Genomic DNA, 23,367 nt, shown 5'->3' on the forward strand with positions numbered 1-23,367 from the left:
AGTTTTTGTTCAAAGTCAATAGCAAGAAACACCTCTTTCCACACTCCTGCCAATAGCCTCTTATGGCCTGGTCTACAAAACCCTACAAAGAGGAAGGAAAGGGGAAAGCATAGCCTTGTCCTTGTTCATAAACGTTGCTAAGCAACAACGTGACAGATCACAAGCATTGTGAATAGCATAAAAGGCAAAAGGGCAGGGCAAGTTAAAAGGCTAGTCATATTTTGCCTGTTACCTTACGTTTAAGTCCCACCATGTTAAATAGGGCTTTGAGATTTAATCAGTGTACTCTAGAAAAGTTCAATTTTACTCTAACTTTTCATGTTAATATACATGGAACTGTTAGTTCATTTGGAGTTGTCACTGTTCCATTTTCTTTTATGTGCTAACCTAGTTCATACATTGCATCAAGCTACACTTGAATTGTTTGTTGAATAAACCACAAGTAGATGAATTCATATAATGCATGAAGATTTATAAATATGCGATTTCTTGATCCATACATCATATACATTCAAAATCCAATAAACATTATGAACAACATTATCTTACTACAAAAATAGGAAAAAATGAGGATCAAACATGGTAATTTATACATCCAAGTGAGCCGTATACTGTGACAGTAAGGGCAGAAAAACACCAGTACTTCTCTGCCAAAATTGTGGCTGTGATGTGCTTGTTAAAGATGACCCATCCTTACACATTCCTGGAGCGTGCTCGGACTTGTTCAGAACCATTTCAAAGATAAATCACTCATATGCACTTGAGCTTGGCATCTTCTGGGCAGAATCTGGTGACTGGAATGACATCCTGAAAAATCATTTAGCATTTGATCCACTGGATGCCAAGAAAGTGGAGACCTTCTACAACATGAGTTCTAGATTTCTGCCCCTCCTGAGGTAGTCCTCGACTTACAACAGTTAATTTAGTGATGGTTCAAAGTTACAATGGCAATGTAACTTTACAATAACTTATGACCATTTTTCAAACTTGTGACAAGAAAGGTAGTAAAATGAGGCAAAATTCACTTAACAAATGTTTCACTTAGCAACAGAAATTTTGGACTCAATTGGGCTAAATTGAAGACTACCTGTACTATCCTTTCTACTTTCATTTTTCTCCCTCCCCATATTTAGGGCTGCTTTTTAGCAGGATATATTATTTGACTGAGACCCAATTTTGGTGTAATGGTTAAGACATCAGGCTAAAAACCTGTAGACTGTGAGTTCTAATCCTACCTTAGGCACAAAGCCAGCTGTGTAAATTTATGTCAGTCACTTTCTCTCAGCCTAGCAAAAAGGCAGTGGCAAACCACTTCTGAAATCTTGCAAAGAAACTGCAGAGACTTCATCAGGCAGTCAACAGGAGTCAACAATGACTTGAAGGCATCAAAAGAAGGCCATCTGATTATAACTTTTAAAATGTCCTTGATTCTATTAAGGTAAAGGTAAAGGTTCCCCTCTTACATACATGCTAGTTGTTCCCAACTCTAGGCAGGGGTGCTCATCTCTGTTTCTAAGCCAAAGAGCCAGCACTGTCTGATGACAATTCCGTGGTCATGTGGCCGAAGGCACACGGAACATTGTTAACATTCCATCAAGGTGGTCCCTATTTTTCTACTTACATTTTTACATGCTTTCGAACTGCTAGGTTGGCAGAAGCTGGGACAAGTAATGAGAGCTCACTCCATTACATGACGGTAGGGATTTGACCTTTCTGATCGACCAAGCCTCAATGTCTTAGCCACTGAGCCAATGTGTCCCTTATTCTAATTACTTGATTCTATTACTTCTATGTACAAGAGAATGATCAGCAATAAAATTGCCCTAACATTATTTTAAAATTAAAAATGAAACATTCCCAAGCAATATTTGTATCACTTTTTAAATCTGAAAATGTATTCTATTTAATTTTATTTAGCTAAGTATTATTTAGCAAAGCATATTAAATGCATAAAAACATGCAAAGCAGGAGAAATATCTATTTACTACATAACCATTTAGAAAGAACAGTAGAGTAGATGCCCGCAATACAGAGAAAGGAAGCAATATGCAGAAGGGCTATGCATATTAAAGGGCACTCAACTGTATTACAGGAAGGAATTCATTACAAAGGAGCAGTGTAGATTAGATATACAGGGAGAAACTTCCTAATAAGAGCAATAAGAGTAACAATAATGCTGCCAAAGTGTGGTAGTTCTCTCAAGCTGCTAAATTTGTACCGAAAAATCAGATTGTAGAATCTACTAAATACAATTAAGAAGTAGCGACAACAGTGTTGTGAGATTTAAAGTGTCCCTGATAACTCTGTGGATGATTTTCCATATATTTGTATCATTAGGTTTGGTTTTTTAAATTAGCTTCAATTACTGTTTTGAAACTTATCCACTAGTATTTCAAATATATTACACATAGCCTGCAATAGGATTATAAGACTGAGGACCAGCACATATATATCTATATAATATGATCATATTTCTAATTTCTGTTGTTAAACCTATCATGGTCTGTGTGATCTCTTCTTTGAATTCTTGCAGACGATGGAGACCTCAATGTCAAATAAAATGCATGCTTTCACAATCAGAAGTCATTCTGCATACAGAGTTTAACATGACAAACATATGTATAAAGCATATGCGCAACTCCATAGATCCATACCACGTGATGCATAGATAATTATGCTTCATCATCTTAGATGTACAACTTACAACTTATATGTCATGACTAAGATATTCTTGGTCTAATTCAGTTGTACAATAATGTGGCAATTGCAATTTTTTTTAATGTTGCATAGGGAAGATTTCAACCATCTTTAACTTCCAGTAATTTAGTGATGCTGTAGAATAAAATTAGTTAAGGACTCATATACAAGTCAGTTCAATTCCGCATGCAATGCATCTTAATATATTGCTAGAGTTCTCTGCAGATTAAATAGAAACTGAAACTGCAATTCCTCATTTTCGCACTAGCACATTGTAATTACCCCATTCCCAGTGGTGGTCTTCAGCCAGTTCACACCACATGGGAGAACGGTTGTTAACTTTCTGAGCAGTTTGGTGAACTGGTTGTTGGAAGAAATCATTAGGGCAGAGAACCAACCGGTTGTTAAATTATTTGAATCACTGCCCCTTCCTATACATGTCCCTAAATATGCTGGCCTTGTATAGATTCATTTTATTTTATTATTTATTTGCTGCCTATCTTGTATCGAAACAATCTGGGTAGCTTACAGCATGAAAACATTAAAATACTAAAGATAAATATTCTAAAACAATAAATTGTTATCAGTTAAGGTAAGCTAATTCAGGGACAGAAAACAACAGGTGACTGCGATGGTGAGGGATGCCTTTTACCAGCTGAAGCAAATTTATTACTTTCATTGCTTCTTGAATAGTGCTGACCCAACTGTGGAGCCATACTAACGGTTACTTCCCACATAATGTGCCTTATATGGGAAGCCTCTGAAAGGAAGTTGGAAGCGTAGTAAATACAGGATACAGAGGTCAGGCTTTTGAGAGATATTCCTTATTTAAGCCAGTGACACCATGGGCTACAAGCTCTTCTCCACAGAAAACCCCACACAATTCAGGACTTGTCTACCTATCCTACATGACAAATAAGGAGCTTCTGCTCATCAGCTGAGGCATGTGTGTCAAACTCCCAGTGTCACATTGTTGTAATGTTTTTTTCCCTTTGAGGCCTGGGCATTACGCATCCGGCCATGGGCCACCAGTTTGACACCTCTCCTGAGCTAAGCTCTATGGGATGACGGTCAGGAAGGAGGCCCACAAAAATCAGCTGGATCCAGGATTTAACCTGTGGCAGCTGCAATGCTATCAAATTCTCTCTCTGATTAATGGCCTTTGCCTTTATGCCACTTCCCAGGCAATTTGAAAGCTTGTTTTTATAAGCTGGCATTTTATATCGGGTCACAATAGCCGCTCTAATATCGTGAGGTGTAAGTTATTATTGTTAATCATTGTTTGCAAATCAAGGCAGGCATTGCTGGAAATGTACAGGTAGAAATTTAATAATAAAGAAGTTCACAGCTCAGACATTTTTTAAAAAATGCTATATACATTTATATCATTTATTTCATATCATCAGGCCATGTACAGAAAAGAATCAGGGTTTCTCTTTAAAAGCCCTGAGCAGGAGGTCTGCAGCTAGCCCAGGAGTTAGGATCCCATCAACAACCTTGTCTTCCAGGAGAGGAATTTGATCCTTCACTTCTGAGTGTTGCCGGAAATGGTCCAGCATGCTTTCTTGGATTACATTCCACATCCACACTTTTTGCTGCCTCCTGCGTTTGGCAAGCAACTCATCACTTCTAAGCATGAGCTCTTGGAATTCTGTCATCTTATCCCATACATCCGAAATGCCTTCTCCGGTTTTGGCAGAGATGCGCATTACCTATTAGATCAAGAAGATAACTCTACTTACCAAGCAATGCCAATCACCTTTGGAGAACAGGCAGAGAAAATTTCCCTGATCCAAATTAACGCTATCTTTCAAGGGGCAATTATCTATTAAAAATTTCACCCAGGCCACAGAATGAAATACTAACAATAATAGACCACCACAAAATATCAGCCCTGTGCAAAACATTTAGAATTGAATTGTAGAATTGAAAACTTTGTTCTGAGTTTGGAATTCAAACCAGTTATTTTAAATTAAAATAGGCTGTTCGGAAGTGTTTAAGGAAGCCATTTTCAAATGGAAACAGGACACACTGAATTTGAAATGGTTCAGCTTCAAAAGACATTGCCACCTCTAAAAACACATTTAAACTATATAATGTTAATAGAATAATGGATACATGTACTGGTACGTCTACAGAGTTTATCAATTTATAATCAGGTTTAATTCAAGATGTTGATTTTTCAAGGTAAGCCCCACTTGGGCTATATAATTACTGTCTCTTAACTACAATTTTTTATATTTGCCTTCTTTTGAGTTTATCCAACTAAGTAGGAAAAGGAAGGGAAATTATGTATGTTTGCTGCCTCAAGTTACTTATAAAGTAAAAAAGGTGGGATAAAAATCTAATAAACAAATATGTATGAGATTCATTTTAGTAGGCATGTCTAAAACTGCACTATAAGTTACTAGCTAACAAAATCCTTGAAGTTCAGATGATATATTCCCATCGTTTAATCTGACTTTGTAAAAACTGATGTTATTCCTTTGTTTGAATGGTCTGTTATTGCTTCTGATTTTAAGCTTGCCTATTTTATAGTTTTATATGTGTATGTTTTATAATTTTGCAGAATGACATATGAATTTAATATAAAAGTTAATTTTGCTGTTAAAATATTTTGAAAAAAAGATATCATTCAGTAGGTTCAACTTAATTGGATATGATACTAGAATATTAACACTAGGAGAGTTAGATAATCTTTTGTATTAAGAGAAAACAGTAGCTTTGGAAGTATACAGATTAATTATATTCCCAGGAGAAAAGCTTTTATATGCAGATGTATGTCCCACTTCTTAGCACTTCTCTTAAACATAAAATAGTAAAATAATTAATTTCACGTAGGTCAAATAGTATTTGTGTTTTAATACAAATTACTCTGGGGGAGAAATATAGTGCACTAATCATCACACTTGATAAATATTATCAAAAGACAAATATAAATACTTGTGGCAATTATTTACATATTCTTTATATTTTCCCTAAACTATTTGAATATACTAACCTTTGGTCTCCAAACTTTTGAGCGTTTATGAAGCAATTTTAAAGCACTAACATATTCTGCTTGAATCCTCCGTGCTGGCACAATGAGGTCTCCATCTGCTTTGGTTATAACAACAAGATCTGCCATTTCAATGATTCCTCGCTTGATACCCTGAAAAAATAAAAATGAGACTTAATAACCAAATGAAACTAAATAACTTTTAAAAGGAACTCTTCATTTTTATATAGAGTTTAAAAAGAAACTAATTTTTAACAATTACCTTCTGGAGGGGAAATGCAAATTATCTAATATATAAAAAACATAGAGCATATTTGCATTTAAAAGATTTGAAAAGAAAAACTGTACCAGAACTTAATATAGATAAAACTTTTGTCATGTGCTTAAATAACTCAGATGCATTTCTAAAAATCAGAATTAGTGCTGCTAATCCTCATGTGGTATATTTATTTCAAATATTTTAAATTATCTATTTAATCAGGTGTCAGGCAGTATATTAATAAAAACGAGGTACAGAAAACTATTCATAACTATCTGTTTAATATGCTAAATACTGTATTTAATAGCACACTGCTACTGTACACCTTTTTATTTTTGTTTTTATTCTGTTTTATTTTTTGTTTTGTTTTATTTTTTACTTTCTTTCTGATTACCTATATTGTATTTTATTATTGTTACACTGTGAGTCACCTAGAGTTGCTTGGAGTCAGGCAACATTTAAATTGAATAATTAAAATTAAATTATGTAAAACCAAGCATTAAACATATAAAAGCACCACTTATTAGATGAACTGTTTTCAGGGCATCTAAGGAGTATTAAAAAGCAAACAAAATTATTATTATAAATAATGAACAATTGTCCACTGAAAGTTGTATTCCTCTGGGGAATGTACAATAGTGAAAAAGACAAAACCCTCATTTAAAACTACAATAGCAAAGATTGGTAGAACTGACCGCTATATTTTGCTTATCATTTCTGGTAGACCAGCTTGATATGAGCGAGTAGCAAATAGCTCTTACAGGTTAAAGCAGGATTTCTCAACCTTGGTAACTTTAAGACATGTGGACTTCAACTCCCAGAATTCCCCAGCCAGCATACTGGGAAATTCTGAGACTTGAAGTCCACATGACTTAAAAGTTGTTAAGGTTGACAAAACCTGGGATAAGGTTTTGTTTAACTCAAATTTTCATGGAATGCAACATCAGTACCTGTAACTCATCACCTCCTGCTGGTGGCAGCAGCAATACAAACATATCCACCATATCGGCAACTGCAAACTCTGACTGACCCACTCCTGAGAATGAAGAACAGAAGTAGATTGTTCAGGATCAAAATTTAAATTGTAAATGTAGAGATCCTCTCCCTGAAGAGATCTGCATGAAGATTGAATAATATCCTGAGGGCTGATGAAAGACTACTGATACTTTGTGCCTTTTTCTAATGGCATATTACTATAGAGTTGCCGATTTGAATTCCACAAGAAGCTTCAGCATCTTCTTGTTCAACTACTTCAGCAGAGATGGGTCGTATTTTTGGCCACACTTCTATTTGTGCAGCTTCTGAGGGCTGCAGGAATACTGGTCAAGGGCCTATTGTCAGGCTTGCAGTTATATCCCTTTTAGGATCTTTGGCCTGCCACACTATCTCTTACTTCATTATGCTGTTTCATTAGTATAGTAATTGGGAGCGGGGAATAGAAAGGAGTAGAATTGTGGAATATGTTGTTGTCATTCTTTTCTAGAAGCCCACGGTCATCTTTTGTCTCCGTACCTCTGCATATGACCAGAACCAGCTGGGTGGAGATGCCAGCGTGGAAGAAGATTGGACCATATGATGGATTTGTGGGTGTGGGGACAAGATCATGAACTGGGTGGGAAGCTGGTGTAACTTCCAGAATTGGGATTTCACAGATGTGCTAAAATGTCTGACTTGTTATATTGGAACTTTAAGAATTGTTTTGCCTTGGACTCTGATTTAATTCTGCATGATACTTGGAACGCTGGCATTATCCCAATTCTCCTCCGTTCTATTCCCCCCTCCCAACTACTACCCTAATGAAACAGCATAATGAAATAAGAGAGAGTGTGGCAGGCCAAAGATCCTAAAAGGGATATAACTGCAGGCCTGACACCTATATTTTTATCCTGTAGTTATTACATTAAAAAGCCAGATAAACTAACCTAATAATTATTCCATGTACATTAGTCGCCCTCCCTCTCCTTAAGGCAGCCAATATTTTGTGATGGTTAACGTACTGGACAAAAAGTGGGCCACCCAGATTCAAGTCCTTCTTCAGGCACAGAAACCAGTTGGTGATCTTGGGCCAGTCACTCCCAATAAGCTCTAATCAGCACTGGGTTGTTACAAGCCAGTTGAAACACATCCACACAAACGTGTCACATAATGTCATGATAGATGTGTGAACTATGGTGGCGCATACGCACATGCAGTGCGGAAAAAGGTAGAAACTTCAACAAGAACATTTTATGTGGTTTTTTTTCATAAAAGAATGCAGCATTTAAAAAAATCTATTTCGTTTGCTGAATGTTTATGGTGTAATTTGGAGGACTATGGTGGGCCACAGAAATCGTTGAAGGAATACATACTACCTATGGCAGTGTTTCTCAACCTTGGGGACTTGTAAGTCCTGTGAACTTCAACTCCCAGAATTCGTAGCTGGCTGGGGAAGCGTAGCTGGCTGGGGAATTCTGGGAGTTGAGGTCCACAGGACTTAAAGTCCCCAAGGTTGAGAAACACTGACCTAGGGGTTACCCACCTTGAGCTACAGAGCAGATGAGCTAAAACTGACAAGGAATTTAACTCACCTACTGTTTCAACAAGAACAATATCATAACCTCCTCCTTCACACAGCAAAATGGCTTCATTTGTTAGTCCGTGTTACTCCGCCCAATGTTCCTCTGGTTGGAGATGGTCTGATGTAAGGCATTCAGATCTCTTGACAACTCAGTCATTCGTGTTTTATCACCCAAGAGGGAGCCTTAAGCATTACACAAAAGGAAAGACCAGCCATTCAAATAAAACAGGCTTCTACCTAAACCAAAAGAGTCTTAGAATTCCAAAACAACTAAGCTATCATATGGCTATCTGTAAAGGGAGAAAATAATAAAAACATACACCATGCTTTAACCTCCCTCTCTTCCGTACTCCCTTCATGACCAATGTACTTCCAACACGAGTACAAAAGGGTAGAGCTTGTCTTCTGCTGCCACAATACACATTTTCTATTTTTGCAGCTTGTTGTGGAAATCCCTTGCAGATGGAAAGTTCTTGGACAAGAAGTATTTAAGATGTTTCACTATACAGAAAACATATCTACTAATTTTTCCACCACCTTATCCTAATTAATACAGTTAGAACGAACTTTATCAGACAATCATGTAATTTCACAGAGAACTTAATGCAATTCATTTCATAATGTTTCTTATTAATAATAGTAGCCAGTATATAGAATCTTGTATCTATCTTCAGCGAAGACACTTCCACTGAGCTTTTAAATAAACTTAAAATATAATTATATTTTCAATAAAAAGAATGGAACTATTTGATTTGGTTAAAAAATACTCCATTAAATACATACTGCCTATATAATAAATTCCATATTCATTATAAAAAGAATGAAAGACAGATAATGCTTTTGCAAACACACTCACCACCAGTAGTACTAGAGGAAGGATCCACTGCCAAGACAGATACTTTGTGTCTTCTTTCAGTCAGCATTTTCCCCAAACATTCAAATGAACGTTGATTTTCCAGCACCAGGGGGGCCAGATAATCCTAAACGGCAGCAACATCAATATCTATTTGATTTCATAAAAATAATGAGCAGGCTGATACATTTCAGGTAGGTAAGCAACGTATTTGCTACCAATATTCCATGGTCTGTTCTAAGCAAAACACTTTCTTCAAAGACATGTATTTATAGTTTGTCAATTTAGGTACATCTGGCATCCTTCGTGCAGGCCGACTCTACCCTGAATAGGGACTACAGGATCATCAAAAGGGAGTTGTTTTAGTATTATGTGTCAAGGGCTGAGAGGCAATGAAGCCACCAGAGGAGAAGGGACTGGCCTTTCATTCTTCCTTTCAGGGTTTTAGATTTTTCATTACTGGATACTCCACTCATTTAGATTTCTTCATATCTTGAAATAAAGAGTAACATTGCTGCATTGTTGTTTGTTATTTTTTGCCAGGTGTGGAAGGGCACCCGAGATGGCAAAGCAGGAGTTAAGAACTAATCCATCCCACAAATAAAAATTGAATTCACAGATTGAATTCAAGCAGTCACATTTGCAAAATAAACCTGCCACGATTCCCCCTCCCCTCTATCTAGAACCATATTATACAAGCATGTTTTATAGAAATGTTAACAAAGTTTTCTGGAGTTAAAGGAAACCAACCAGCAGTAAGCTCAGCAGCTCCTACACAGACTTCCTTTCAGAGAAAGAAGACAGTTCAGAGGGAGCAATTTTAGAAGCATTTGAAAGTATGATGTCTTGAGATGACATTCTACCTAGCTACCAGAGGCAAATTTCACAATGCAGACATTCACAATTCAATAGTATCAAGCTTACATCATATAATAATCAACTTTGTAAACTTTAAAGTTAATAAACTGTTATAGGCAATAAGATGCTTTGAAATCAGAATAGCAATAACTGCACAACAAGGAAGAACTGACCCACTCTAAAGGCTAGTGGCTTTCCTTTATTTAACTGTTTCTTGTTCTCGTGGTGGGATAATACCTTCTGAAGAAGACTTGAGCAACTTCTTTTTTCCTCTTATGGGTTGATTCTATGAGTGTAATGGCTTCCGCCAGACAGGCCCTGTGTCCTTGGATCAGTCCAGTGTACAACTTGCTCAGAAGTCTTTGCTCCTTGGCAGAGAGCTCAGGTGTTTGCTGTTCTGCTGCTGCTGGACACCCCAGTCCAGATCTCACCCCTTTTGAAAACATCCTCCCCCATGAAAAAAAGGACTGTGGGGAATTAACTCGCTGTCCATATGGAAAAGTAAAGCCACTGCTAGATTTCCAGCAGAAGTTTCTCCAAGAAGGCTTCCTAACGTTCTTAAGAAGCTGGTAGAGAGGAAACCGCAGCAGTGTTGATTTATTCATTTTGTTTCGAGCCAGAAAAGTCTGTTTTTAAAGAGCCTAATAACAAAAGAAAAACATATTTTTTCACATTTTCTCCCTTAATTCTACCATCATAAGAACTTTGTGAAATAGAGAGAGATTAATCTGAATTTTCATGACTTAAGAGTAGATTTTAGTCCCAGCCTCTCTAGTTCTGCTTCAGTCATAAAATGAACACTGGAAGATTCTTTGTAGCCTAAGTCTCCATTTTTAATTGCTTTTAGTCTTTTTTGTCAAACCATAATCCTTGGATTTGAAATCCTTAAAATCAGCTGGCAAGTTTTTCAAACAATGTGGATTTCTAAAATGTTAATATTTAAGACTAATTAATTGAAATTTTGTTTGTAACAGGGCTAAGAAAGAAGAAAATAATACAATACTATATTTGTCTATGGGGAGTCTCAGTCGTTCAGGTCATGGTTGTCCCAAAGGTGTTTTTTCAAAAGGCAACTGGACTTAGTTTTTCCTTGAAGACGTTTCACTTCTCATCCAAGAAGCTGAAGAACTGAAGAAGCTTTTTGGATGAGAAGTGAAATGTCTTCAAGGGAAAATAAAGTCCAGTTGCCTTTTGAAAAAGCACCTTTGAGACAACTCTATATTATTACCTACATATAAGATCATCAACATCTTCTGTTAAAAATATTGTACGTTACTATCCCTGTTCATTTGAACCTTTTATTGAAAAATTAGCCACCTAACCATTATTTTCAGTACTTTGTCAGTCACTGTGATTATGCTCCACATGCATACTACTATGTTTTTAGAATGAATGGTCTACAGTCTGATACTTTCCAGATTCACAGGCAACAAACTGCAGGATTTACAGCCAGTAATACTGCTTGACCATGTTATCTAGGACATCTGCAGCATAGTTGCAGTCATATATCTAGAAGACCTCAGAAATATAAACTAAATATAAAAACAACATAATGTTGAGATACTCTGTTTTTTAATAATTAAATTTCTCTAAGGAAGCAAAATTACTCTGTATATAAAGGCACAGTAAACAAAAATCTTTCCCTATCAGAAAATATTGTGGTCTAAAAGACTTATTTAGAAGACATTCACTAAAATAATGGAATATATATTTGAACAGATATTATGATGAATGTTGAAAAGGTATATGTAAATAACATAACATGTTATATTACAGAATACATTGAGAGTGTAAAATTTAATAACTAAACTTCAAACATAAAACTAGATTACTTGAAACTTAGTTATATAGCCTTAGACCTAAATACACACATTTAAAAAAAATGTACAACTGAACATTCAGTTATAGAAAGAGAACTTTTATATATGGCACACATTTTTTCTAACCTGGATGTCAACACTGCAATTCTAATGAGTTGGGGGGGAAATAGGATTGAGCGTTCCTTTAAAGAGTATAAGGAAAACACCTGCTTTTTCACTGCTGAATGAATTAATCCTAAAATTTCAGTTTAAATAAATGTTACGGTCTATCATTCATTATAGCTTAATTCTACTTTGAGAGAAATATGCGAGATTTCTACATACTGACTGTGCGAACCCACAAGTAACTGAATTCACCTATAAAGGTTTACCTTGATACAATGAGCAAACTCATTGTGAGTTAACACGAGATATGAGAACCCATTGCAAAATCAATCTTACGAGCAACGCTATATTAAATTCCAGATGACTTTCGACCTATGCCAACATTTATTTGCTTCTCAAATATAAGAAAACAACTAAGGACTGTTCTCCATTACTGACATGGAACAAAGATCGCCACTGCCCGACAACCCAAACAAAGCACCGGAATCTTAGGCAGACACTCTCCTTACGGACACGTGCACCCACCAGATAGAAACAACCTCGTCCCGAATGTCACATCCACGCAGAGTTCACCCCACTCTTCCACCTGCTAACAACCTACCAGGCTGCGCCTGCGTGACAGCCTGGGAGATGGAGGGCGGCGCAGCAACTACGCAAGTGCAAGCAAACTCTTCACTCTCATTGGCGTTTGCAGCGCGCTATGAGGAAGTCTTAGAGGACAGTTCTTTTGTTTGCAGCTCGCACTTCCCGGGCTGAGAATGGGTGTTTGGGTCTCTTTAACCACTCCATAGAATGAGAGAGATTCACCACCAGGGAAACTTCCGGTTCTCAATAATTGTGTCGGTGGGTGAGTGATGTAAAAGAAGAAGAAAAAAACTTCACTGGCAGATTTTTTGTTCGCTTTGGGAAACTTGCAATAATGCTTGGACCCGATTATTCCAAGAATTAAGCAGTGATGACCATAATTAGAATTTATCTGAGAAACTATCCGAGAACACCAGACTGGAAAGTCATTTTTAAAATCCCAAACATATTAAACAGTGAGTAGTGAGAAGCAGAAGTCAGCCATTTGGGAGAAGGCCTTACTAGCAAAACCCTTTTTTTTGTGCATTATTTCCCAAAATTGTACGGATGTGCCCGAATTTTCCGGGAATAGGGCGGCATACAAGTCAAATAAATAAATAAAATCACCAGACGCGTTACTTGATTCCAAGCAGGCGTGACTTGAATCCTTTGCTCGCTTTTGAAGAAACTGACCTAGGGTTGCTCCATCCTTCCCTCGCCCCCCTCTGCAGCCGGCTATAATGGGGGCGGCAGGGGGGGGCAATTTTTGCGACTAGAGAATCGATAAGAGCGAGGAGTGATGGAGGAGGCTAGATAAGCTGAAGCAGTATTTAAGGTGACCAGATTTTCAGATTGGTAAAGAGGGACACATTTGAGGGGGGGGGCGGGGCTTGATTAAAAATGTTATACGGAGCAACAAAATTTTTCATACAACGCAAAAATAGTATCGTAATATTTTTTTTATTTCAACATAACTACAATTTACAAATATAAATTGTAACTGTTGCCAAACATCAAAATTTTGATCACCTGACCATGAGGATGCTGCAATGGTCGCTAAGTGTGAAAATGGTCGCTAAATGTGAAAAAATGGTCATCAGTCACTTTTTTCAATGCCATTGTAACTTTGGTCACTATACCACCTTTCTTGCCACAGTTCTTAAGTGAATAACTGCAGCTGATAAGTTAGTAACATAAGTGAATCTGGTTTCCCCATTTGACTTTGTCAAAAGGTGATTATATGACCCCAGGACACTGAAACCATCATAAATAGGAATCTGTTGCCAAACATCAAAATTTTGATTGCGTGACCATGAGGATGCTGCAACAGTCGCTAAGTGTGAAAATGGTCGCTAAGTGTGAAAAATGGTCATCAGTCACTTTTTGCCTTCAGAAAAGCTATTAAAACCTGGCTGTTCCGGCAGGACTGGGGCTGTTGACCTTATTATGTAGGGTCCAGCCCCAATTTGAATGTATGCGTGTTGGAGAATTTTAATCTTTATTTTTATTTTATTTTGTTTGTTTTTCTTTCTTGTTCTGTGTAAGCCGCCCGGAGTCCTCCGGGATTGGGCAGCCTATAAATCTAATAAATTAAATTAAATTAAATTTTCAATGCCATTGTAACTTTGGTCACTAAGCCCATTATACCACCTTTCTTGCCACAGTTCTTAAGTGAATAACTGCAGCTGATAAGTTAGTAGCATAAGTGAATCTGGTTTCCCCATTTGACTTTGTCAAAAGGTGATTATATGACCACAGGACACTAAAACCATCATAAATACGAATTTGTTGCCAAACATCAAAATTTTGATGCGTGACCATGAGGATGCTGCAACGGTCGCTAAGTGTGAAAATGGTTGCTAAGTGTGAAAAATGGTCACCAGTCACTTTTTTCAATGCCATTGTAACTTTGGTCACTATACCACCTTTTTTGCCACAGTTCTTAAGTGAATAACTGCAGCTGGTATTTTGTATTTTGGATAGAATCTTTTTTTAAATAGTCTAAGACAATTTAAAAAAAGAATCCACACAGAATAAATTGAAGTAAAACATTTCAAAGTATTGTGCATAGAATTTTTAAAAATAGTTTCACTTCAATTTATTTTGGATAGAAACTTTTTTTAAATAATCTAAGACAATTTAAAAAAAGAATCCACACATAATAAAACTATTTTAAAAAATCCTATGCACAATAAATAAAATATTATTTTAAAATACATTAAAAAAATAAAAGAAAAAAACCCAGCTCACTTACCAGCAGGCACAAGTGAGCACTCCAAGTCAATCCAGAATGATGTAGATGTTAATACAAAGAACTGAGCAAATTAAAATGGTGAAAATTAGTCAGGGAAATATTTTTCAAAGAAACTTTGCCACCATTTTTCCACAACGACCGACCTCCAACCTCCGTGCCCCTCCCCTCTGGAAAATCCAGGAAGGAACACTCACTACCTCTCTAGCCAAGTATTTCCTGGAGCTCTATGGTACTGGGTCATCTTTTCTTATAAAAGTGGGTAAAAGGGGCAGGGGGGTGGTGTCCGTTTTCTTGCTTTAAAGTTTTAATATCTTCAATGAAAGTACTGAGACAGAGAGAGAGAGGTTAGACAGAGTGTCTTTTGTCTTGCCCGGTTAGGATTTCTTAAGCAAATCCACTGGCTTTCAACATGAAGCCAGAAAATCGGGACTTTTTAAAAACACCCCAGGACACGGGACAAATTGTTATAAATCGTGACTGTCCCACTGAAATCGGGACGTCTGGTCACCTTAAATAATACACAGAGAGACATGCACACATGCAGTACATACAATTTAGGACCACGTCCCTTCATATTCTCTCACCTTTTATTTCTTCCAAATCTTCGGTTTCCATCTCTACCTAGCACTTGAACTCTATACTATGAGGCAGGAATCTCAAATGTGCTTTTTCAAAAGGCAACCGGATTGGAGTTAATGGTTGTTTTTTTGCCTTCTAAGGAAGAAGCCGTTTTGCCTGTCATCCAAGAAATTTCATTGGTTCAGATAATTTCCAATATGCATTTTGGGTTTCTGCTTTGCAGTTTCTCCTCCAATGGCAGATATTAATGTATTTGCCTGGTTACACCAGCCATAGCCAATTGAATAATTGTTTACTAAATTTATTTATTTGAAGAGTCCTTTGGTGGTTGGTTGTTTTCTTAGATATTTCTTTACCCAAACTAGGTAACATCAGTGCTAGCAAGGAGTGGGGTTTGCTCTTACTTGCACTGATGGTGTTTCCTAGAAAGCAACCCTAACCCTAACCCCTCATTTCAACTCTGAGCTACAAATATTCTAACTCTTAAGACTTATATACCACTTCACAGTGGTTTACAGCCCTCTCTAAGTGGTTTATAGAATCAGCATAATGCCTCCAACAATCTAGGTCCTCATTTTAACCAACTTTGGAAGGATGGAAGGCTGAGTCAACTTTCAAGCCAGTCAGGATTGAGCTCCTGGCTGTGGGTAGAGTTAGCCTGCAGTACTGCATTCTAACCACTGCACCACCATGGCTCATTTGCCTGGATTTTCAATGAATCATATATCACATTTTAGTCTTACCTTATTGTGTTAGCCTAAATCTTAAACCTCCAAAGTCATACATTGCTGTAAACCAGCATCTTTATTCATATGCTGAATAAAAACTTCCTGATTTAGAAATCCATCACCTTGATCAAAGGTTATGTTGGCTTCTCAAATTGGCAAATGTCTAATTTTCTGTACCAGAAAATTAGTATGCTGAAGCAGACTTACTTTCATATGACTTATTGTAATTATCCCAACTTAATTCTTCTACATTTTGTTGAAGACAGGGCAGAAACCTACATCCCACGTTTATAGGACCTTTTTCTTTTGTTCTCATATCTTAATACTTGCTCATGCTCATTTATGAAAGATAATGTGCTATAAGGCAAGGTTTGGGAGCCAGACTGTCTATGCAAAAATCATAGCCCTACATGGTAGTGGATCTGGGTGCTTGAGAGACCGCCTACTGCCAATTACCTCCACGCGACCTATTAGATCTCATCGATTAGGCCTCCTCCGAGTTCCATCTGCCGGTCAATGCCGACTGGCAACTACGCGGAGGAGAGCCTTCTCGTGGTAGCTCTGACCTATGGAACGATCTCCCCCGTGGAGATTCGTACCCTCACCACCCTCCAGGCCTTCCGCACAGCCCTCAGAATCTGGCTATCCCGTCAGGCCTGGGGCTAAGACTGTAACCCGCCTGAATGGTATGAATGTTGTGTTTTTAATTATGTATTGTCTTATATGTTAAAAGTTTGTCTCCCCCTCCCCTTTGGTTGTGAGCCGCCCTGAGTCCCCCAGGGAAAAGGGCGGCATACAAATAAACTTTCAAATCAATCAAATCAAAATCAAATATTACATACTTAGTTCTGGTTTGCATGTTATGAGAACATAGCCACTGAGGTTTGTCAATAGTGGACTGATGGATTAATATGTTGGCACAGCCAACATGTTATGCTAAATCACATGGAATGTGTTGATCCCCCCCCCCCCGCCAAAAAAAGTATGCATGATTGCAGTTTTAAATCATTCCTTCTGCGTTCATACTTACATTAACATACCTGAAGCATCTCACTATATCAGTCAACATTGTCCACTTAACCACCATTTGTAGTTATTCAATTACATCCTGCAAATTGAAACAACTTAGAGTGCAATCCATCATGCCTGTGTATATAGAACAAGTCTTTTTTAGAAAAAAGTACCAGAGGGTATAACTAAAAGTTCAATACCCTGCATTATTTATGGAGAAAGGAAGGAATCAAAGAAAGAATTAAAGGGAAAGAAAGCAAACTGGGACTATACATACATATAATTGCACTGTTTTGGTCTAAAAGTAGTATTCATTCTGGCCACTTGATGGTGCTTAAAAGCAATTGACATTTTTCACCTATAGAAGAAATAATCTTTGTACAATGAAAAGGCAGAACATATCCATTGTACTATTGTAATACAGTAATGTTAAATACAAATTGTCAACAGCAGAGCTGCTTCTTTTATCCCAAAGGAACAGTGATTACCATGTCATTTTCATATGAATTGGCTCGGTTTCTTATGTTTATTTCATTATGCTTTTACTATTAAAGTTCCTTATGTCATTATAACTGAGCTCTTTCATGATGTTGCACTTTTTGCATACATAACAACATTTAAGATTGTTCAGAATTGTAGATTTTACATTTTCAAAAAGGAACAATCAACCATTGCTTGTTTTATTATTCCAGCAGGTTTTATAATTTTAACTGTAAAGTACACTCATCACTTGTTAGAAACAGATCTGAATGCGAGCAATTACTTTTCTCATTTTATTTAAAGATTTTGATTAGATGCACATATTATGCAAACCATTGCTTGGATAGCAACCATGCTTTGATAAGGCTTTATAAATTTTAAACAATCCTAAAAACACATTTGTTACTACTGTGTAACTTCTACTGTCTCCATCCTTTTGGAGTATAATTTTATTATTTATTTATTGGATTAACAAAATGTCAAAGCAGAAAGTAAAAGAAACTGAATATTTTGGATGTTGTGAGGATGTTGTGGACATGTACAGCTGGTACGATGGACATGATTAGTTACAAACCACCTGTTTACTATTTGTTTAATTAAATACATAAGGCCACCAGACTCTATTGCAACTCCAGGAAGCATGAAAAGCCTTTAAAAACACGCAAAAACAACAATATGTCTGGAAAAGAATTCAGTCTCTAAGTAGAGCCATGTAATACCCAAGCAGCTCATCACCCACTCTAGCTCTGAGGGGAGGGGGGTTGTTTTTAAGAGCTCCTCTTGGCTGTACAGCTTTTTGGTAAATGCCTTTTAAAATGTAAGATCCCACTAGTATCTGCAGACATCAAGATTATATTAGCACTGATGATGTTAGCTAGTTTGGGTAATGAAAAATCTGCAAGAAAACAAGTAAGCTCAGAGAGGACCAAGGAACCCTCAGTAAACTGAACTACAAGTATTTTCTATTAGCATCGAGATTATTCTTGGGGCTATTGTTTTCTTTTGCAGCATATGGATGTTCCATTTGAGTCTTTAAAATCTAAAAATCTAAAACCAAAACAAAATTAAGGTGGGCATAAAACCTCTTGGATTCCCAAATTTACAAAAAGAGAATGGGGAAAAATACCTTATTTGCTGCTTTGCCATGTATACAAAGCATTTTGAGTTCACTGTGCTTCCTACACAAAACAATTTCAATATATTGTTGCTAACCAGTAGGTTTTAATCACCTAGTCACAGCATGTAGGCATGATACATCTCAAATTTATGGAGGCACCTGGCTTATTTGCTGTGAATCTATAAAGTATAAGTGTTTAGAATTACTTTGAGTTGCTTCCTATGGTATCCTGAATCCAGGAGGTATAATTTTAACAGAATAAGGTTTCACAACATCGCAATGTATGCCCACAAACACCTCCTTTTGCCCTGCCAACTTTCTAACCCCACCTGACCGTTTATGTTAAAAAATAATGTTTTAATTATAAAAATTTGAACCTGGCAGACTGCAAAGCCAAATGTTTACTTCTAGCATTCTTTTTCCAAGAATGCATCTGAGGTCCATAAGTATTTTAGACAACAGAAGAGATGGAGACCAGAAACCAGTGCTTTGTCTGGAAGTCTGCCCAGCTGATCTGAAAAATAACTGTAAGCAGGAGGGGAACATATGGCTAGGAGGAGGCATAGATAATATGATGATGAATATATTCCTTGTAATTAGGCATGTCACTCATGGCAATCATTTTTCAGCTAATGTTGAAGGGAATAAGGGTAGTCTTCAATTTATGACCAAAATTGAGCACCAAATTTACGTTAAGTGAGAAATTTGTGAAGTGTGCTTTGCCCTATTTTACAACTTTTCTTGCCACATTTGTTAAATTAGTAACACCATTATTAATTGAATCTGGCTTTTCCATTGTCTTTGCTTGTCATGTCACAAAGGGGGATCCCATGACCTCAGGACACTGCAGCCTTCATAAATATGAATCAGTTGTCAAACATCCGAATGTAAATAATGTGACCACAGGAATGCTCAACAGTGTAAAAAATGGTCATAAGTCACTTTTTTCAGTTCCATTGTAACTTTGAATGCTGTTGTAAGTCAAGGTGTACTTGCATAACATTTAGGCTGTCTGAATCAAAGGTCTCTTCCTCTCTTCCATCCACTCCTTTTCCCAACAACAAATGACAGACCAGAAAAATATTCTATAGAAAGATTGCTTCTGTAAGATTATAATTCAATTTGACAATGGATTAAAAGGAGTCAAGTGGACAAAAGGAAGTTATTCTTCATAGAATGGATCAACTGCTAATATAAATTGAGTATTACAATCTCTTGAAGTCTAAGAACCATTTCATAGGCATGAACATTTAATCTTAAACTGACAAATTACAAATGTGTTTGGAGCCAATGGGTAGGCAGAATGGTAACAAAGGGATTAAAAATAGGAAAAGACTTGTAAGCAGCAGTTAAAGACACTTCAAGTTTACCTTATGAAGATTAGGCAATGATAATTCACAAACACAAGAACTGATAATAAGATTGTGTTAATGTGTTAAGGAAATTAACAGCTGTAATGGGACAGGAAGGCTTTGTCTCTATTCAAAGCCAAGAGAACAAACACAAATAGTGTTTTAATTAAACTATTCCTGACTAACAGTTTTTTAAAATTCTTGTATAAAAAACGGACACTTTTAATGATATTTAGTGTGAGTAAAATATGCTTTTTAGTCTAGGGGCACCAGACTCTGGAATTTTCAAGTGAAATATTGACCAGCATCTACAAAAATGCTTTTGAAATAAAATTGTGTCCATGACTCTAAAAATATTGCAATATCCTTGAAAATGGAACTTAAAAATGTTTGGGTAGATGTGCTTTTCTTCATCACAACTGATGGCTGATCTTGTCCAGAATTGGCTTCTACGGCCTGATAAGCATTTGGATAGAAGACTCTGAGGGAATACCATATTGGAAAGGTTTTTTTTTTAATCTACTAAAGCAATCACAAGAGACTTCAAGAGAATTCTGGAAGATTCCACAATTTGAGTTTGACTCAAAGGAGATTTGAACTTTTTAATGCTTCCCTTTACAGTTTTGAATCTAGCTACAATACCTTGTCCCCAGTTACTTTGAGTGATTTGCACATTATAATTTTACCAGCCCTTTACTAAAGAAAGCAAAAGTGAGTTTGAACATATTGTCCCCCCCCCCAACAAAGTTTATAAATCAAATGATTAGATGTAGATAAATATTTAGCCAGGACCATACTTAATATTTTTGTATAAACCAGGCATTCCTGATTTTTTTTAGAGCAGTGCCCATCAGACCATAATACCTAAGCTCATAAGTGGTAATATGTGGTGTTCTCATAACTATGATGAATATAACATAACAACAGCTTGTGCAAAACTGTAAATGACTATTTCACATTAAGTTCACAATATGAAAGTGGACAAATTATTCAAGTGTTAAGTAATCATAAAGGGAATTTTAAGTGTCAATTTACCACTTGCGTGGTGATATTTTGAACTCCTGAACAAACATTATCAACTCTTCAGGTATCCACATTCTTTTATCTGAAAACTAATAGGCTTTTTCATCTTGATTATAAACAAAAGTTGCAGAAGAGATTATTTTAATCAAAGTAAGCAATATGTTTATTTGAACTTCAATAAGGATGAACCCCTCCCCCCCTTATGTTTTGGAATTAAAAAAAATACTGAAAAAGTACTACAGCTTGAATGAATATAAAAACATTAGCAGAAAGAAACAATTAAAATAGTTTAAAAAAAATAACCTTTTAGTTTGAAACACTTGAATAGGTTGATTAAGTCCTCCCAACATAAGCTAATATCTGCTGAGTTGGCAAAACACAAAAGTTTTACAAAATGAAAAAGTTGCTTCTGTTATGTGAACTGCATAAAACTGCCCAATTTTTTAAAGACTGTACAGTTTTGTCTTGAAATCTACAGACCGTGCAGTACATGACAAAAGCATTGACCCACCCTTTCTCTATGAAGCTGGAGATGGCAGAAATATTGGTTAATATTAAGATGAAGCCACTATTAAAAGTGAAATGCACACAGAAAGACTTGGTCTTGTTTTAACAAGCTATGTTTAACAGTATAATTCTACCTTTCCTTTGTCAGCTTCACTTCCCACCCACTTCCCACGTCTATCTAATTTATTGTCCATCTCTAAATTCCAATTACACTGTACATACATTTAGGAGAGAGCATACCTAAAAATTCTTGCAGCATTATGGTCAATACACAGTTTCCAGAAGATAAACAGAAGCCTTTCCCCCCCAAGACAGCTACTATTACCCAGACTTTCAAATACCAATGCAAACTTTCCTTTGAGTGTATAACTTTCAATGTTGGGTATTCATTTCAGGACAAATTATAATGAATGAGTCACATATGGTGATGTTAGTGTGCTAAATAACACTGCTTGAGAACAGTGTTCAATTGACATTAAGTTGGCCATCCCTAGCTTTTACAATCCGTAACCTAAAGATTGGAAAGAGATTATTATTCGTGGAAATTGAATTTATTAAAATAACTTAGTAGGAGCTTTCTTCCTGATCTAATAATTGGTCACAGATATCAAGTATAAAGGCTGCTGCCAGTTTTGTACATGTGTCTGACCCAAACATCCTTCAAGTACATGCAAGGCTCACTAGATTCTGAAATTCAGAACTCTTTTAAGACACAGAAGAGATTGGGTTATGAGGAGAGCCCATCTGTGTAAGAACTTTATCCAGCCACTGAAGGGGACCATGCAAATGAATTTCAATCCAACATGGCGTGCTTGTGACATCTTGCCGGTGATATTCAGCTCCCCAACCCTAGGAAATAGAAAAGTCTTAATGTTAGCAGATGTGTCCTGATACACATACTAGTATCCTGACCATATTAGCATCATGATAATAGAAAGACAGTTTTTATTTATTTAGCATACGGTAACTACAGAGATCATGCAATCACACAAATATAAGTTTAAATAAACCATCAGTATACAGTATATATGGTATGTGGATAATACATATGAGTATATGAGATAAAATATTAAAGTAAAACCATGATAAAATCACCAAAATATGGTGCCATAGTGTCGCAATAGGATAGTTGCTATTATACAAGGCAGTAAGGAATAGACATAATTAGGAATTAAATTTCTTTTTTAATGAATTAAGGTGTATTGCCATATTATACTCTCTGCATGTTTATCAGTAATGAACTTAAAGCATGGCTTAACAGAAAGAAAGCAATTTTCCAATTAATTCAGAACATATCACTGGTGGGATTTGTAGTAAATATTCCATTTCTACTTCCCGGGGGAAAATATGCATCAATGTAGAAGTAGTACTTGACTTACAACCACAATGATTGTAAGTATGAAAAATAGTTGCAAGTCACTTTTTCCAGAGCCATTGTAACGCTGAATAGCCACTAAATAAACTGTTATATAAGACAAGGACTACCTGTATAATTAGTCCATGTTTTAGTTTCAATTATTTGTATTGAGTCATACACTTTACTATCAAGGAAGCCAATTAGGTACAATCAGGGTATGCAATCAGCCCTGGGAAGAGCCAGATTTC

General features: G+C 36.4%; 2 protein-coding genes across 5 annotated transcripts in view; both read right to left on the minus strand.

The window, feature by feature from the left end:
* Nucleotides 1-1,687: 1,687 nt before the first annotated feature.
* MMAA (metabolism of cobalamin associated A) lies at nt 1,688-12,760 on the minus strand. Its single transcript, XM_032224604.1, is given in 11 exon segments — nt 1,688-4,409; nt 5,699-5,848; nt 6,905-6,990; nt 8,522-8,585; nt 8,587-8,637; nt 8,639-8,694; nt 9,368-9,449; nt 9,451-9,491; nt 10,396-10,473; nt 10,476-10,863; nt 12,673-12,760. Coding segments are annotated over 10 exon segments (1,248 nt in total). The 5' UTR covers nt 10,828-10,863; nt 12,673-12,760; the 3' UTR covers nt 1,688-4,121.
* Nucleotides 12,761-20,727: 7,967 nt separating this feature from the next.
* SMAD1 (SMAD family member 1) overlaps nt 20,728-23,367 on the minus strand; it is a 45,803-nt gene continuing 43,163 nt past the window's right edge. For all 4 annotated transcript variants that reach the window (XM_032223865.1, XM_032223867.1, XM_032223868.1 and 1 more), the window contains one exon: nt 20,728-22,611. In XM_032223865.1, the coding sequence (XP_032079756.1) occupies nt 22,468-22,611 (144 nt within the window). In that variant the 3' untranslated portion in view covers nt 20,728-22,467. The remainder of the gene's footprint in view (nt 22,612-23,367) is intronic.

The sequence above is a fragment of the Thamnophis elegans genome, chromosome 9 (assembly GCF_009769535.1).
Source record: "Thamnophis elegans isolate rThaEle1 chromosome 9, rThaEle1.pri, whole genome shotgun sequence".
Classification (NCBI taxonomy): domain Eukaryota; kingdom Metazoa; phylum Chordata; class Lepidosauria; order Squamata; family Colubridae; genus Thamnophis; species Thamnophis elegans.